At 41.8% G+C, this 18963-nt stretch overlaps 1 protein-coding gene across 1 annotated transcript in view; it reads right to left on the bottom strand.

The window, feature by feature from the left end:
• EEPD1 (endonuclease/exonuclease/phosphatase family domain containing 1) overlaps positions 1 to 18963 on the bottom strand; it is a 114023-nt gene that overhangs the window by 28505 nt on the left and 66555 nt on the right. The window contains exon 3 of the mRNA XM_001501191.4: positions 14036 to 14087. Coding sequence (XP_001501241.1) covers positions 14036 to 14087 — 52 coding nt within the window. The remainder of the gene's footprint in view (positions 1 to 14035; positions 14088 to 18963) is intronic.

Here is an 18963-nt window from a genome sequence, read left to right as displayed (position 1 = left end):
CAATGTATAGTTGGATCTGTGGCATGGTTAGATGCGATATGTATAACAATAGCACAAAAGGGGGGAAGGGGAAATAGAGCTAACAGGAGTAATGTTTCTATTTGCCACTGGAATTAAGTCAGTCTAAATCCAAACTAAGTTAGTACAAATCTGATAAAATGTATATGGTAAACTCTAGAGCAACCATTAAGAAAATAACCCCAAAAAGCATAGTGAAAAAAATCATTAAGGAAATTAAAATGCTATGTTAGGAAATATTCACTTAAGGCAAAAGAAAGCAGTAAAGAGGAGCAGAGGAACAGAAGAAGACATAAGACACAGAAAACAAAAAGTAAAATAGCAGATGTAAATCCAACCATAACAATAATAACATTAAATGTGAATGGATTTAACAATCCAATCCAAAGACAGAGACTGTCAAACTGAGTCCAAACAATATCCAAGTATATGCTGTATGCAGGAGATACACATAAGATTCAAAGATACAAATAGACTGAAAGTAAAAGGATGGAGAAAGATATATCATGCAAATAGCAACAATAAGGAAGCTAGAATAGCTATACTAACATCAGAAAAATAGACTTTAAAACAGAAAGAGTTATTAGCGATGAAGAGGGACATTTTATAATAATGAAAGGGTCAATCAATCAGAAATACATAACCACCATAAATATATATGTACCTAATAACATAGCCCCAAAATACATGAAGCAAAAACTGACAGAACTAAAGGAATAAACAGACAACTTAACAACAACAGTTGGAGACTTCAATACCCCATTTTCAATAATGGATAGAACAACTAAACAGATCAACAGAAATAAAAGACTTAACAACAATATAAACAAAATAGACCTACAGACATTTATATAATACTCCATCCAGCAACAGCAGAATACACATTCTTCTCAAGTGCACAAGGAACATTCTCCAGAATAGACCATATGCTGTAGCATAAAACAAGCCTCAATACATTTTAAAGGAGTGAAGTGAAACAAAGTATATTCTCTGCCCATGACGGAATGAAATGAAATTGGAAATCAATAACAGAAAGAATTTTGGGAAATTCAGAAGTAAGCAGAAATTAAACAACACACTTGTAAATAACCCATGGGTCAAAAAAGAAAAAACAAGGGAAATCTAAAAACACTTTGAGATGAATGAATATGAAGATGCAACATATCAACACTTAGGGGATTCAGCTAAAGCAGTGCTTAAAGGGAAATTTATAGCTGCAGATGCTTATATCAGTACAGAAGAAAGATCTCGAATCAATAACCTCAGTTTCTACCTTAGGACACTGGAAAAAAAGAGCAAACTAAATCTAAAGCAAGGAGAAAGAAAGAAAGAAGTAATAAAGATTAGAGCAGAAATGAATGAAATAGAGGATAAGAAACAAAGAGAAAGCCAATGCAACCAAAAGTTTTTTGAAAAGCTCAACAAAAAATGAGAAACCTTTAGCTAAACTGACCAAGGGGATAAAAAGAGAGAATACTCATGATATTGCCCAAAGACCTGCTATCTGAGCTCTAGCTGCCCACACAGACTGGGGAATGCCCTCAGGGTAAAGCCATATAGATGTAGATCTCACCCAGTGCTGGTTCCTTCTTTTGACAGTTGATACCTCTCCAGTTTCTGCCTGCTTTGGGTTGCTCTGAAGTACCTTCAATAGCTGTCTGCATTTTGCCCAGAGCTCATAATGGTTGTCTGAGGGGAGATTATTCGGATATCAGCTACTCTGCCATTACCAGAACTGGAACCTCCGGATTCCCTCTCAAAGAGGAAAGAGGGTATCTCAAGGAGAGAGGGAGTCATCCCAGAAAAAGTTTTAACATGGACACACTATGTTTAAATCATGAGCTAGACAAGTTCAGAAACCAGCCCATCACTTATGAGCCACCCGAAAAGGTCAGCAAAACGCTGTCTAGTTGATGGTACTATGATTCTTAGCAAACATGGAGAGGGGTGATTTTTCAAGGCCCCCTCAACCTTGAAGGCTGAATGAAATGATCCTCCTGCCCTTCTTATAGGTTTTGCCTTGGCCTCCACCTGAGCTTTCAATCCACATAGATATTCTAAGATTTCTCTTCTTTTCCTCTATAAACCTAGAATCAATTAGGAGACTCAGAAGTAAGGAAGTTTTTAGAGTACGAAGACAAAGTAATTGAACCACCAAGGAGAGTGTCCCCAAGGACAACCATCACAGGTGGGAGACAGCGGCTGATTCAGACTCCCCAGGTGGCGCAGCTCACCTAGATAAAACACGCCCCAGGCACGATTTCTCTCCTTTCCCTCTCCTAAATTCAGAGCATTGTATCCAAATGGCTTCAACATTTAAAAAAACATTTTCAGCATAAAATCATTATACATTCATTATAAAAACAGAAATAGCTATGCAGAAATTATCAAAACATGGATAACTGCAAATAAAATTTTAAAATTTTATGTGAAATTAGTTCATAACAATTTTTAATGATAGAAAGCAAAATTTTTTTAAAATAAAAATGCTTTGGGGGCTGGCCCCGTGGCCGAGTGGTTAAGTTTGCGCGCTCCGCTGCAGGCGGCCCAGTGTTTCGTTGGTTCGAATCCTGGGCGCGGACATGGCACTGCTCACCAAACCATGCTGAGGCAGCGTCCCACATACCACAACTAGAAGGACCCACAACGAAGAATACACAACTATGTACCGGGGGGCTTTGGGGAGAAAAAGGAAAAAAATAAAATCTTTAAAAAAAAAAAAAATGCTTTGTCTTAGGTTAGAAGTTGACTAAGCTAAGCTATGATTTATTAGATTAACTGGTCAGGGGGCCAGGCTGCTAAGAGCTAAGGATAGCTGAGGAGGAATGAAGGTTGGCTGTGCAGGGTGAGAATTTACCTTCAAGAAAACTGCAAGTACAGGAAAGAAGAGAAATAGGACAACAGCGGAGAGGAAAGTAGGACAAGCAGCGACACATTTCAGGTTTCGGGAGACCTAACATGCCTGAAGTTACCAGAGAAGGAAACGATGCCGGAAAGAAAGGCGTGAAGAATGGGAGCACAGATACGCTATGAACCTGCGGATCCCCTCAGAATAACCAATGCAGCATCAAACCATAAATCACAGAACGGTGACCGAAGGCATGTTGTTTCTGTGCCAGTGGGATGCAGCGCTGTCTAAAATCTGACTGGACTCTGACCACACAAAGTCCCTCTTGCTGACCCCAGGCACTGCCTCACTGGACAGGGCTGTTTTGTCCCACTCTGAGGAACATTTCCTCTCTAGGCCACCACTTTGTAGATGAGAGAAGATATTTCAACATTTCTGGGTGGAGAATGAATCCTACCTTCACCAGGTCCCAGAGGTATGAAGCTGAGGGACTCCATGAAGAAGCTTCAAGAATAGGTGAACTCACCTGGGTGTATAGGTATACATGCGCCTTTTTATGTTCTTCCAGGATGAAGGCATATAGCTCTCACCTGATAATTAAGAAGCTGATTCCAGGAACATTAAGTCAACGACAAAGGAAATTTAAAATGGAAAAAAAATTACCTAATTATGTTTTTTTTTTTCTTATTTCCTAGATGCTATGAGAACATTAGGTTAGGGCTCCCCTCCAGATGACCTGTTTTGTTTTGTTTTGTTTTTTGAGGTGCTTAGCACTGTTGTATTTAAATAAGTATTTGTATAATTGCTAATTTTCCTCATCAATTATGTGAGCCACATGAGAGAAGGAAAGATAAATGTCTTTGTCACTGCTGTCTTCCAGTCTAGCACAATGCCTGACACAAGAAAGAACTCAATAAGTATTAAAAGAATAAATATATATTTCTACACAGTTGTAATTACAGCAGGTACAACTGCTTATTCTCCCTTTTTGCAAATAATATATTGCATTTCTACAAGGCTAAAAGATCTCTCGTTTTTAGTGGCCACACACCGGTCCATTGGGTAGGTCTACCACAGATCGTTTCAGCCCTTCCTGCCTACTGAGCACTGAACTGCCTTCAATGATTCATAATTGTAAAGCATGCTGTAACACGCATATATTTTCCATTTTAATGGGTCTTTTCCTTAAGATACAATCCTAGGAATGGGATCACTGGTCAAAGGACACAGGCATCTCAAAGGCTAATGAAATACCCTGCATGAAAGCTTACCACAGGACATCGCCTCATCATCACCTCCCCGCAGCAATGAGTGGGGACACTGGTTTTATCGCAACATTACATGTCATTGTTTAAAAAACCTTGCTAATTTAATAAACTTAAAACAATCCCTCATTGTTTAATTTGCTTATCTTTAATAGCTAATAAAGCTAATGGGAATTTAAAAGTCCTATTTTGGGGCTTTACTTTTTGCTCCCTTCAAATAAAAGCTTTTCATACAAAAAGAAAGGTGGTTTGGAGCTTCTAAATATAGATGGTATCTTGTGAAGATTCTAAAAGAATAAGGAGAAAATGCATCTTCTTGTTCTTTTTTAAGCAAACTGTGAAGCCTGGCCCATAATTCACCAAGATGCTCCATTTTCTGGCAGCTGAGGTGCTTAGGGAGTGCCCCCAGAGCCCTTTTCAGAATGGGGGTGGGGCCCAAGTGTGCAGTTTGCGAAGCAGAGATGGTGAGCGGTTGTTGTGGTGACCCCTGCCGGCCTGAGCCAGACTCCACGCAGGGAACAAGGGAGCCTGAGCTCCACAGGGGCCCCCATTTCTGCTTAATGGCTCTTTCGAGGAGGGCAGCAAGCTGCCCACTGAAAGGGATTTAGCCAAGAAAGTGATTGCAATGAGTTTAATTACAATTAGACACTGATCTGGCTCAACCCACTAAAAAAAAAAAAGGAATCTAACAGATAATGAATACTGACCACTCAAGATGGCATTCAAATTAAGCTCAGATTGGGTGAACAACTAAGCATGGGAGAAAAATAAACCAAGGGAGCTCAAGAATCTCGTTCTAATATTGTAAAATGAACACAAAGTACTGTTTTTTAAAAGGTATTTTTAAGCATATTTTATAAGTTGAGATTCTTGAAGCAATTCATTTTGACACTGAGTCTACGTGAAGGGTGTGTCTGCTGCATGTTCTCCACCCTTCTGCACATTCCTCATTGGCTCCCTTTGCAGCCCTCGGACCCCCCCACAGCCCCAAGTCCTTCCACTCTTGGATGCTCCCCTGACAGTCCACAGTCCAAGCCCTGAACCTCCTACTGCCTCCTCCTCCAACCCCCAGCCCTCTCTACCCTGCTGGACCAAACAGCGCTCGTGGAGGCAAACAGCAAATGCCTGTGTCTTTTTCGACAGAAGACCTGAGTTTCAGTTCTCCATCACCCAGGCCAGGGACTGACCCTCTAGGTTTGCTCCCATCCCTGGAATACGCAGATATAGAAGCACCCAGAGTCTGGTAAACTGATACCCAGATTAAAGGAGATCATGGAAGACAGGCAGCAGCTGTGCTAAGGGGAGCCCCGGAATGGAGCCCAGTCCACTGGGGTCGGTCCTGGTTCTACCAACACACCTGCTACGGGCCCTGGGCAAACAGGATGCTTTAATTCCTTCATCCTCCATGCATGCAAAAAGACAGGGTTGGATTCAACGGTTTGAAAAGTCTCCCTGAGCTCTGACATTCTGGGATTCTATATATTCCATTCAAACGTATTTTTATAACTTTATTCTCCTTGGTATGTAGTACAATTTAGGCACAGAGTAAGCACTCAGGTGTCAAACAGACTAAATTAATTGGAAGTCCAAATCACAGTGAGAAACACTCCAAAAGCACATAATAGCAGAGCCAGAGCCTACGTATGTGCATGTGTGTATGTTCAGGAAACACCATCACCAATTATAGATACAATCACTCAGCATCCTTAGGTTATCCACACACACCCATGTGACAATTATTTACCTCCCATTTCCTTCTCAAAATTCCCAGGAAGCTATGAACTTCTTATTCCAATGTTGCCCATCACTAGGGTTCAGCTGGAAGAGCCCCTGACTAGATACTGTGTGCAAAGATCGAGTTCAGTTTTTCTAGCCCCAGGCTCGCTGGTGAAACAGATACACGCCACCTCACACGTAAAGCACCAATAAGATCATCTGCCCCACCTGTTTTAATTTTTAGTTTTTATTTTTTATTGAAGTATAGTTGACATACACTATTATATTAGTTTCAGATGTACAACAGTAGGAAAGCTAGACTAAGAGGTGGACTTCAAGGCTGAAATTCCGGGGAAAATATCCAGCAGCAGCAGGCACGGAAGACTGGCAGGCACTTTGTCCTAGACAATTTGGCAGATGGGGGTAACTCCTTTTCTAACATCTTCTAATGACAACAGATTCATCTCAAGTTGGATTCTCAACAGAGAAGGAAGAGAAAGATATCGATGATGATGATGACGACGACAGCAGCTAATTAGCAGTACTTGGGATAGTATTAGCTAAGTTGCTAGGGTGCTTACTATATATACATAATCCCTTTTATCTCATACATTATCTTAATTCTCATAAAAAATCCCAATGAGGTAGATATCATTGTGAAACCCCACCATGTGAAAAAGAAAATGAGACAGGTCAGTAACTTGCCCAAGAGGTCTCCCAGCTAGGAAACAGCAGGATTCAACCCCAGTCTGTGTCCCCTTGGAGCCCAGGTTCTAGAGGACAGAGCATGGGCTCAGTCAGCTTGCGATTAATGGTTGAGTCACGGCCTGCAGAGGCCGGGGTGAGCGGTTGGGATAGGACAGGCAATGGCCGTAAGTTGGGCGGCCTGCGCCTCCAGGAGACTCGGCTCACACAGGCAGCTTTTCAGGCAGGCCTGGGTCTCGGGTTGGGTCAGCCAGGGCTTTGCCCTCTGCCGCTTCCAGGGAGAGAGTGACCTTCAGCTGAAGTCAATGGCCAAACTATTGTTTGCAGCTTTGCAGGAAGCTGTTTGAAAGGGTCATTGAAAAATGATCTTACTAAATCAAGCTGTACCAATACTTTTATTTCCTTTCAGGCAATGTCATGTTTAAAGACATTATACAGGCCTGTTTATAAAGCCTGGGAAACAAGTCCGTGTGACTTAAGTTCAGAAAAACAAAAGCGTCCCACTCATAAAGCAAAGGGAACAGAGAGAGTCGGAGGGCGTGCAGCCTTCTCAGAGCAAGTCCTTGCACTCAGCACCTAATGGATGTTTGACAAAAAAGCTCATCTAAATCCAAAACACTTTTTTGGAGAAATGTCACATGTCCCGACATTTATGCATGTTAAATCATCTTCTCATGGTTCCAACCGTTTTTCAAAACAAGAAATTGGTAGAAAGACTTAGATTATTAATCGTTTAGATTATAGCTTATTTTTTAAATAAATGACAAATCACTGTCACTTGTCTGAGAAATGGCTTTATGTAGTATTAGTGGAGAAGAGAAATTCAGAGACCTAACCCCCCAGGTGTCCCCAACCTCCACTCCCATCTACTGCACCTGACTTAAGACAAAGACCATGATAAGAGGTAAAAAGTGGAACCCTCTTGATCTATGAATGGGGGTCACTGGGCAAGTGTTCACCAGTCACCTCTCTCACGGAAGCATGTTTTGATGGTGAGTAGGGCAGATGAAACATGGAGGCCCTGAAACCCAGTAAGGACCACTGGAGCATTGGCAGAGAAAATCCCAGAAAACAGAATATGAAAAGGGGAATTTTCTCCTTTTCACAATGTGATCAAGGATCAACTGTGAAAATAAAAGCCAAGAGTTTTAGAGGGGGAAGGAATCAAAGAGAGCAGTTTTACGGGGAAGGAAAGGGACCCGGGCCTCCAAGGAAGATCTGATGCCAGGTTCAACAGCCAAACAGAGGCGAGGCTGGGAGGGGCCCTCGGCTCTCCTCCAGCAGCCTCCCCGGAGCTGGCTCTGTGCACTGCAGAAGCCAGGAGAGCCTCGGCCCTTCTGAAATGCACAGGCTCTCTGCCTAAAACTGGGGAAAGGACGAGTCAGGCAAGTGGCCAGTAATTTCAAGCCAAAATACTAAGATCATAAAAACAAAGCCTAATATTAGGGAAAAAAAAGCACTAGAAATCTTATTTTCTAAGAGACCCCCAAACACTCCTGCTTCTTTTCAGCCTTTTCTATTATGTTTTACATAATTTGAACATTTTAGTGATCAGAATTAACCTGCAAGCACCTGTGAAGGAACTGACCCTTCAGAATAGCTTCCATCTTACAAGAGAAAGGCACGCACAGGTCCCCGCTGTTGGGGCTGTCTGTCTGGAAGAGACCAGTTTCACCACGTTTGCAGGATGTGTGCCTAATCAAGGGCTTTCTTGCTGGCTCCACCTATTAAATGAAATAAGTCTATTTTCTTAATGAAAGGAAGAAGCAGGCAAACTAAAGATCAAAACTAGATTCTCACAAATAGAATGATGATCTTCTTCTCTTTGGTGCAAAAGGAGCTTAATTGGCCACAAAAGCGAAAAGCTGACACCTTCTGGGTTCTCTGTCAAGATGGACTAGTCAACAGCAGTGATGGTGGAAATAAGTGATACCCCTCAGGAGAGCTTCTCAGACTTCATGCACACAAACCACCGGAGGTCTTGTTAGAATGCACACTGATTCAGGGGGTCTGGGTGGGGCCTCAGATTCTGCATTTCTAACAAGTTTATGATGCTGCTGGTCTGCAGACCACACTTTGAAGAGTAAAGCCCTACAGTTTCCTAAGAACTTTTCCTGGTGGTTCTCCAACCTGTCCAGGGATGAGAATCTCTAAGTCATGAGGCTCTTTGGGAATGTATCTTATTCCAGGATATAAACTGGACCAACCCTGATGCAAAAAAATGGTACTACTCGAGGTAATATACCATGTGTCACTCAAAACACAAGTGACTACCAAGCTCATGTCAACTGGCCGCTTCTGGACTTTTCTAGAAACGTTTGCTACTTGCCTGGCACATAGAAAGCTCAACAAAGGCCTGTAGTATGAATGAAGGAAAGAACAGACAAATGGAAGAAGGACACTGAGTAAACTTGGCTCCCAGCTGGCCCCTGTGCATATTTAGGTCACCTTGTAAAGCTTTCCACTGGTCATGTACGGAGACAGAGAAACAGTACAAAACCATCATCAGACTTGATGACAGAGGGAGGAAGAAGAGAAGAAAGGAGAAATAACATGTGCAGCAGCGAACTTTCAGGGATCACTGAGTGCCGGCACAAATGTTAAGTCCTTAATTTTTAGTTTTTATTTTTTATTGAAGTATAGTTGACATACACTATTATATTAGTTTCAGGTGTACAACATAGTGATTTGATATTTATGTATATTACAAAATGATCATCCCGATAAGACTAGGCAACCATCTGTCATCATACAAAGTTACTACAATATTACTGACTATATTCCCTGTGCTGTATGTGACGGCCCTGTGACTTATTTATTTTATGACTGGAAGTTTGCACCTCTTAATCCCCTTCACCCATTTCACCCTTACCCTCATCATCCTCCCCACCAGTTTGTTCTCTGTATCTGTGAGTTTGTTTCAGTTTTGTTTGTTCATTTGTCATTCATTTTTATGGCTGAGTAATGTTCCATTGTGTATATACACCACACCTTCTTTATCCATTCATTTACCAATGGACACTTAGGTTGCTTCCATATCTTGGCTATTGTAAATAATGCTGCAATGAACACAGGAGTGCAGATATCTTTTTGAATTAGTGTTTTCATTTTCTTCAATAAATATCCAGAAGTGGTATTGCTGGATTGAATGGTAGTTCTATTTTTAACTGCAAGTTTGTACCTCTTAATCCTCTTCACCTATTTTGCCCAACTCCCCACCCCCATCCCCTGTGGCAGTTTGTTCTGTGAATCTATGAGTCTGTTTCAGTTTTGTTTTGTTTGTTTGTTTTGTTTTTTAGATTCCACATATAAGTGAAATCATATGGTACTCGTCTTTCTTTGCCTGACTTATTTCACTTAACATAATACCCTCTAGGCCCATCCATGTTGTCACAAATGGCAAGAATTCATTCTTTTATATAGCTGAGTAATATTTGATTTTATATATATATATATATATATATATATATATATATATACACACACACACCACATCTTCTTTATCTATTAATCTGCAGATGGACACTTAGGTTGCTTTCATATCTTGGCTATTGTAAATCTCACTGCATTGAACACTTGTGTGTGTATCTTTAAGAATTAGTGTTTTGAGTAAATGCCCAGAAGTGGAATTGGTGGCTTGTATGGTAGTTCTATTTCTAATTTTTTGCAGAACCTCCATCCTGTTTTCCATGGTGGCTGTACCAATTTATATTCCCACTAACAGTGCACAAGGGTTCTCTTTTCTCCATATCCTCTCCAACACTTATTTGGTGTCTTTTTGATGATAGCCATTCTGACAGGTGCGAGGTAATATCTCATTGTAGTTTTTATTTGCATTTCCCTGATGATTAGAGATGTTGAGCACCTTTTTATGTATCTGTTGGCTACTTGTATGTCTTCTTTGGAAAAATATCTATTCAGCTCCTTTGCCCATTTTTTAATCAGATTATTTGTTTTTTTTGATATTGAGTTGTATGAGTTCTTCATATATTTTGGATATTAACCCCTCATAAGATATATCATTTGCAAATATAGTCTCCCATTCAGTAGGTTACCTTTTCATTTTATTGATGGTTTCTTCCATTGTGCAAAAGCTTTTTAGTTTGATGTAGTCCCATTTGTTTATTTTTGCTTTTGTTGCCCTTGCCTAAGGAAATATCCAAAAAGATACTGCTACGACCAATGTCAAAGAGTTCACTACCTATGTTTTCTTCTAGGAGTTTTATGGTTTCAGGTCTTACATTCAAGTGTTTAATCCATTTTGAGTTTATTTTTTATATGGGGTAAGAAAGTGGTCCAGTTTTATACTTTTGCATATTGCTGTCCAGTTTTCTCAACACCATCTATTGAAGAGACTGTCTTTTCCCTGTTGTATGTTCTTGCCTCCTTTGTCATAGATTAATTGACCATATAAGTGTGGGTTTATTTCTGGGCTCTCTATTCCATTCCATTGACCTGTGTCTGCTTCCGTGCTAGTTCCATAGTGTTTTGATTACTATAGCTTAGTAGCAGAGTTTGAAATCAGGGAGCATATTACCTCCAGCTTTGTTCTTCTTTCTCAAGATTGCTCTGGCCATCGAGGTCTTTCATGGTTCCATAAAAATTGTAGGATTATTTGTTCTAGTTCTCTGAAAAATGCCATTGGTATTTTGGTAGGGATTGCGTTGAATCTGTAGATTGCTTTGATTGGTAAGGACATTTCAACAATATTAACTCTTTCAGTCCATGAGCACAGTATAGTTTTCCATTTATTTGTGTCATCTTCAATTTCTTTCATCAATGCCTTATAGTTTTAAGTGTACAGGTCTTCTACCTCCTTGGTAAAATTTATTGCTAGGTACTTTATTCTTTTAGATGTAATTGTAAATGGGATTATTTTCTCAATTTCTCTTTCTGATAGTTTGTTGTTAGTGTAAAGAAATGCAGCTGATTTCTGCATATTGATGCTTGTATGCTGCAACTTTACTGAATTCATTTATTGGTTCTAATAGCTTTTAGGTGGAGTCTTTAGGGCTTTCTATATATAGTATCATATTACCTGCATACAGTGACAGTTTTTTTCTTCCATGCCAATTTGGATGCCTTTTATGTCTTTTTCTTGTCAACTGCTCTAGCTGGAACTTCCAATGCTATGTTGAATAAGAGCGGCTGTGAGTTTGGAAGCAATTCTTCCTCTCCAATGTTTTGGAATAGTTTGAGAGCGTAAGTACTAACTCTTCTTTAAAAGTTTGGTAGAATTCACCTGTGAAGCCATCCAGGCCTGGACTTTTGTTTGTTGGGAGTTTTTTGATTACTGATTCAATTTCATTACTAGTAATCGGTCTGTTCAGATCTTCTATTTCTTCCTGATTCAGTCTTGGAAGGTTGTATGCTTCTAGGAATTTATCCATTTCTTCTGGATTGTCCAATTTGTTGGCATATAATTGTTTGCAATAATCTCTTACGACCCTTGTATTTCTGTCGGTTGTGACTTCTCCTCTTTCATTTCTGATTTTACTTATTTGAGCCCTCTTTTTTTTCCTTGATGAGTCTGGCTAATGGTTTATCAATTCTGTTTATCTTTTCAAAGAATTCACTCTTAGTTTCACTGATCTTTTCTACTGTTTTTTCAGTCTCTATTTCATTTATTTCCACTCTGATCTTTATTATTTCCTTGCTTCTACTAACTTTGGGCTTTATTTATTCTTCTTTTTCTAGTTCCTTTAAGTGTAAAGTTATACTGTTTGAGACTTTTCTTGTTTCTTCAAATAGGCCTGCATCACTATAAACTTCCCTCTCAGAACGAGAGCATTAAGTCCTTTACACTGACTGTCTACTTAATCTTCTCCAAACTCCTGTGAATTGGGGATTATAAAGATCGCCACTTTACAGACTGGAAAACTGAAGCATAGGGAGGCTTAGTAACCCAAGATAACCCAGTTAGGAAGGAGGAGGCAGGCTCCGGACCCAGGCTGTCTGAGCCCCACACTACACTGTATTCCACAAGCAGTTAGTAGCCCAAACTGGCTTAACCCTGTGGTCTCTCCAAGTCAGATATTAACACAGCTCTAAAAACTAATTGATATTTTTGGTGCCTGTGTTTTTATTCTACTGATACACCTTAGCACATGGGCTCCACATGTTTACCAGCTTTGTCTGATGGCTTTTTTTTAATTGAGGAGTAAAACAAATAACTGTACTGAATACCAAGAAGACTGTTTTTAGAAGAGTAACATTTTTAAAAGTTTCAAGAACACACAAAGAATCTACATAGACTCCCGGACCTAGTACGTTTTAATGGCTGGATGAATATTAAGAATTAATATAAGCAATTAAGAATTACTATGAGTTGAGTGCTGTGGCATTTAGAAAACCCTTCTGCCCCACTAACTCATTTGGTTCTCATGTCACCTCTTCGAGGTCAGGCAGGCAGCACCATCCTGGTTTCACTCGTGATGGGAATGAGGTTGAAGGGATCTTAAATTCAGAGCTGGAACTCAGATTTCTCCCTCCCCTCACATCGCTGCTTGGTGCATAAAGATTGTACTTGCTTTAGTACCAACCAGCAGACTGAGAACTAACCCAAACATTCTAAATTCTATAAATAAAATATCATTTGGGTGCTTATCTCTCTAACCACTTTCCTTTACGTTAACATTATCGATCCTAATGAACACCCATAGCTACATACTTGGGAAGAGTCCTGAGCTACCCAGGGGAGAAGCTTGCTCTGAGGTGGGAGGCCCACAGGGTGGCACTTGGGCACCCGTGGCACCACCCCAGCCTGCTCTTCAGAGCCCATCCCACCTTGTATAGAACTTGAACTCACAACCGGCAAAGGATCCCTAGCTGCGTGCTTGATTTGAACATAGAAAGCGGAGACACACTACTGAATATCTCTTCTAGCGCACAGCGAAACATCAGTGTGAGGTGGGGAGGGAGTTTCCTAATCCTCAGAAGTAGCCTAAAAAGGGGCTCAAACTCACAAACTTTCCTGTTAAATAGAAAACCCACTGGCTTTAGGAATGGAAGCATGGGGTTCAAATCCTTACTACGATACTTAGTTGATTTCCCTTGGGTAACTGATGTAAACTTGCTGGGCCTCAATTCTGTCATCCACAAGCCCAGATAACAGTACTCGCCAGCAGAGATGGCGTGACGTGGCTAGCACAGAATCTGGCACGTGGGCAGAGTCCAGTGCACAGTGTGTTGGGGCACAGAAAATCTGCTCCAGAGCATGGCTCACAGTAGGGCGAGCCTTTGCATTCATACAACCGTGAAGGGGCCACACAAGGTCGAGTTTGTGAGGGTTAATGGCATACGAGCAATGTGAGGAGCTATGATTAAAATTTTGCAGCGTTCAATGATTGTTATGAATACAAAATAACAGAGCAGCTTTGCAGTAGGCACTGTCTCTGGTCACAGCGAGTTGAATTTTTCCTGTGTCTGGCACTCTGTTCTAAGTTTGTGAATGTGGAGTAGGAAGAACAAAATATTTATTTACCTTTTCCAAGGCCTCTCTGTCAAGCAGTTCTTGCACAGCTAGAAGCTTGATGCTGTAAGAAACAATGAAGACCCAACTTGAAAACAAACCATTTCATGTCCCCAAGCATCAGACAAGCCACAAGAACAAAAGTGAAATTTCAGCCTGCATTTCTGCGTCACTTCCCATCTTAAGGTGGATTTTGGTTTGAATTGAAATGACCATTTCAGAACTATAAAAATGTTTCTAAATTGTAAAAGCATTTTACCATAGGGTCCAGCAATTCTACTTGTGAGCGTATAACCAAAAGAGTTAAAAACAGAGACTTGAACAGATATTTGCACACCCATGTTCACAGCAGCACTATTCACAAAAGCCAAAAGGTGGAAACAACCCAAATGCCCATAAACAAATGAATCAGATAAACAGATGTGTTATACACATAAAATGCAATATATTCAGTCTTAAAAAGAAGGAAATTCTGGCATGTGTTACAACATAAAGGGAACTTGAAGATATTATACTAAATGAAATAAGTTAGACATAAAAGGAAACACACCATGATTGCACCTATATGAGGTAGCTAGAGTACTCAGATTCATAGAAAGGAGAAGGGTCGCCAGGGGCTGGGAACGGGGAGGAATGCGAAGTTGTTGTTTAATGGGTACAGAGTTTCAGTTTGGGAAGAGGAAATGTTCTGGAGATGGATGGTGGTGATGGTTGTAAAAGAATGTGAATGTACTTAATGCCACTAAATTGTATATTTATAAATAATTAAAATGACAAATTTTTTGCTACATACATTTCACCACAAAAAATCCTAAACGTAATTGATAGCTGCTTCATGTACGGAATTTGAATAAATTCAGAGGAATATAAAGATGAAAATAGTTGCCCATGTTCGTATTAATCTTCCCTGGTGTCCCTTTGATGATAACAAGCAATAGCTACAATCATTGCTTACAAAGAGGGCCTGCTCAGATGCTCCTTTGTTTACCACACATTGATTGAGCCCTACTGTGTGTGGGTGGCTGAGGATACATGAGGATTAGGACCCCCTCCCCGGCCACGAGGAGCTCACAGCCTTGTGGAGGCCACAATCAGACCAGAATATGATGTGCAGTGTGCTATATAGATGGGCCAAGATGCAGAGAGGAACCTGGCCCAGCCTGGCCTAGAAGAGATCAAAGAAGGCCTCCTGGAGGAGGGATCAGGTTAGCCTTGCCAGGGGAGAGGCCTGGGGAGCAAGGCAACCCGCAGAGGGACAGCAGAGACAAAGGCACCAAGAGGAGAGAGAGGGCGTGGGGTGTATACAACTTGCCAGCTTCCAGTTCAGAGCCAGAGCCCAGCCAGCAGCCAGCAACAGAGATGAGAGAATTTAAACCAGGATGCAGGTTTTACAGGGGAAAAACCCTTTGCTTTCATGACATGCTGCTTTTGAAGGTTCATGGACACAATGAGCAGGCAGCAAAGGTTGGACTCGTCAACACAGCACAGGGGCGGAAGCAGGGGAGTTCAGTGAGATTGTTTAGGGAGTGGGTCGGCTGTTGATGGGGTCACGATGCTCCCTCCCTGCTCACCTAAAGTGCTTACGGCCTCTGTCACCCTTCCCCCTACCCCCACTAACCTGCATGGGTTTTCTGGAACAGAAACAGGCCCCATGTGTACCATGCATCTCCCTCAGAGGGGGTTACGCCCATGATAAAGTTCACCCGAATTTACAGAACTCTCCATATCTCGCTGTATAACTAAGCAAGCACGGTCCCACCAACTGCAATGGTTTACTTAAAAGCAACTCCGGGGGGGCCGGCCCGCTGGCCAAGTGGTTAAGTTCACGCACTCTGCTTTTTGGGTTTTGCCAGTTCGGATCCTGGGAGCAGATCTAGCACCACTCATCAAGCCACGCTGAGGAAGCGTCCCACATGCCACAACTAGAAGGACGCACAACTAAAATATACAACTATGTTAGGGGGCTTTGGAGAGAAGAAGAAAAAATAAAACCAAAAAGAAAAAAAGGCAACTCCAGGAAGTGCAACAAAAGTTTTAAAAACATATTAAGAAACCACCACCACCACCCACAACAATTTAGCAAACATCAAGGCGAATGGATAGGACTCCGGGCCCTCCCTCTGCTCCAACCATGCTGACTCTCCTTTGTCTCTTGGACATGCTTGCTTCTGTTGCTTCTCCGGCTTGGATGGGTCTTTCTCAAGATCTCTACAACATAGACCCGGGCATATTGTGTCATTACAGTCCAAACTTGAATGCTGTATCCCCCAAGCAGCCTTTCCTGGACACCTGAGGTCAAGCAGCGTCCCCGGTCACCACATTTTATTTTCTTCAGTGCACTTACTATAACTTAAAGCATTTATTTGTTGGGGTGCTTTTGTCTGTTTCCTTCCAACCGACGTGGAAACTCCTTGAGGCTGGGGGCTCGCTGGTCTTCTCGCTATACCTGCAGTGTCTTTAACTGGCAGGTGGAAAGCACTCAAAGAACGTTTACTGACCGACTGGCAGACCTCAGTCACTACCACAGCTCACCCATTCCAGCTTGGATGGGTAAAATCACTGCCCACACCTCAGTTTCTCCATCCGGAAAAGAACCCCCCAAATGAGAGGACTCTGTGTTTTCTCACCTGGTGAAAGGCGCTACGTGCATTTGTATAAGTGCCTGCCGTTAATGGGATGTGCCTGGTGGCAGGTCAAAGGTGCTGGCCACTCCTCAGCACACTGTGATTCCCAACGCATGAATCCAGACTCCAGGTTACCAATTTGGATGGCAACTCATATGCCAAATTAGGAGTTTCCAGTTGTAGCTCAAGTTTCGGACGCTTAAATTGCTTCTGAAATAACCACTGGAAAATATTTCTACTGAAGGAAGTTTTAAAATAGTCTCTTGTTTCCACCCCTCTCTATGGTCATGAAGCCCAATTCAGTATCAGGTATCAACAGGTTAGAGAAAAGGTTTAAACACTGTTAAGATATTCAACTCTCTCTTTTTCCTCATTCACAAAGATACTACATTCAAACCACTGTAGAACATGATCTGAAAACGAACAATCTCAGGCTCCGAATGAAAAACAAATTAAAACAACTTTAGGCAGCTCTTATTTAGGTCAAAACCTGAGGATGGGGGCTGGCCCAGTGGCAGTGTGGTTAAGTTCACACGGTCTGCTTCAGTGGCCTGGGGTTTGCCTGTTCGGATTCTGGGCACGGACCTATGCAGCACCCATCAAGCCATGCTGTGTTGGCATCCCACATAGAAGAACTAGAGTGACCTACAACTAGGATATACAACTATGACTGGGGCTTTGGGGAGAAAAAAAAAAAAAAGAGGAAGATTGGCAACAAATAGCTCAAGGCCAATCTTCCTCACCAAAAAAGCATTAAAAAAAAAAAAAAAAAAAAAACTTGAGGGTGCTATTCCCTACTCTCATCGCTTCACTTTCCCCCAGAACAGAGATGGCAAATACTTGACACACATATTGCTACTCTCCAGTCCTCTCTACCTCTTTCCATGGAACTTCTCCCCATTTAACTTAGATACAGCTTCAGAACCCTTCTCAACACTCCAGTGAGCCACAGTCTACTGAAGTTGGCACGTGAGATTACACCAATTTAACATCTGCTCTGAGGCCAATACCAAATACTACTAATGTATGGAGGGTGGGCAGAAAAAATAGAGACATTCTCACGCTACTGAAATCCAGCAACACAAGGTGAGACAGCTTTAGCGGCAAGGGGAGAAAAGATGAAAAAGATGGAAGGAAGATGATAGGATGCTCAAATCTATATAGTTTGAGTTTCAAAATGCAGACAATGCATGTTAATAAGAATCTACTGCTACAGATGCTCATAACATTGGATTTCTTCAGGAAGCTGTGGTTTTTTTCCTCCTTAGAGCTGTAGTCCTTAAGAGCAATTGAGGTGTTTCCTGTTATATAACTATCCTGACATTATTTCTTACCTTATTGGAAACTCTTCAAGTCTGGAGTATTTATTTCAGTATTTATGGTATCAGATTCTTCCAGCACATCAGATACTCCCTGGGAGGAAATTTCACACATGAAGGAGCAACAAACCCATTTATCAAATCCTCCATCCGACACCTCTAGCTTCTTACCCTGGAGGGGAATCTCACCTCTCATTTTCAAGTTTAGTCCCCCTTCCTCTCTTCCTTCTTCCTTCTCTTCCTCCTTCCCTCCCTCTTTCTGTTTTTCTCCTAATTCCACAAACACATACTGAATCCCTCCGGTATGGGAGAAAGTATGCCAGGTGGCAAGAGGACAAAGATGAACACACTATCATCCTGCCCTCAGAGGGGGCTAGGATGCTGCCGGGCACATGCCCAGCGAGGTGCGTCTCCCTGAGACTTTCCTGGGTTCCAATGCAGACCAGCAGAGCAGGGCTAAACAGGCCATGTCTGTCGGGTGGCCTGGTGCTTGGTTGGCGTCCTCTGAAAACAGCAGAGCTCCCATCAGACAGGAGCTGCCATGAACTGTAATTTCTTCTTCTGCATTCAGCTTTGAGAAGAGAGGCAAATCACACAAGAGCAACTGATAACAGTGATTTATTTAGAAAAATGACGACTTTAAGGGCAAGTACTGAAATCAAGCTGGGTAACAGTTAGAAAGACCTAGAATGCATGCAATTAATGTTTGCTAAATAAGCTACAAGAAGGGAAGGTGCTTGAGGGCAGATGTCCTATTCAGTTGGATGGCGCCTGGCACAGGGAGGTCTATAACAGAATCACAAATGGTGATGGGAAAAGTGCCCGGCAGACACCGATCACAGGGAACAAAAACAGCGAAGTTGAAGCCACAGAAGACAGAGGGCACGCCTACAGCCTGGGGGTAGCTGGGCTGCAGACTGAATGAGCCTCGATGCCCCCTGAAAAGGCCGATGAGAAGTAACTCTATAGGTGCTGCCAAAGCACGCCTAGAAGGGTA

The sequence above is a fragment of the Equus caballus genome, chromosome 4 (assembly GCF_041296265.1).
Source record: "Equus caballus isolate H_3958 breed thoroughbred chromosome 4, TB-T2T, whole genome shotgun sequence".
NCBI classification, from domain to species: Eukaryota; Metazoa; Chordata; class Mammalia; order Perissodactyla; family Equidae; genus Equus; species Equus caballus.
Note: the sequence above shows the minus strand (reverse complement) of the source record. Positions and strands in the feature narration are given on the sequence as shown.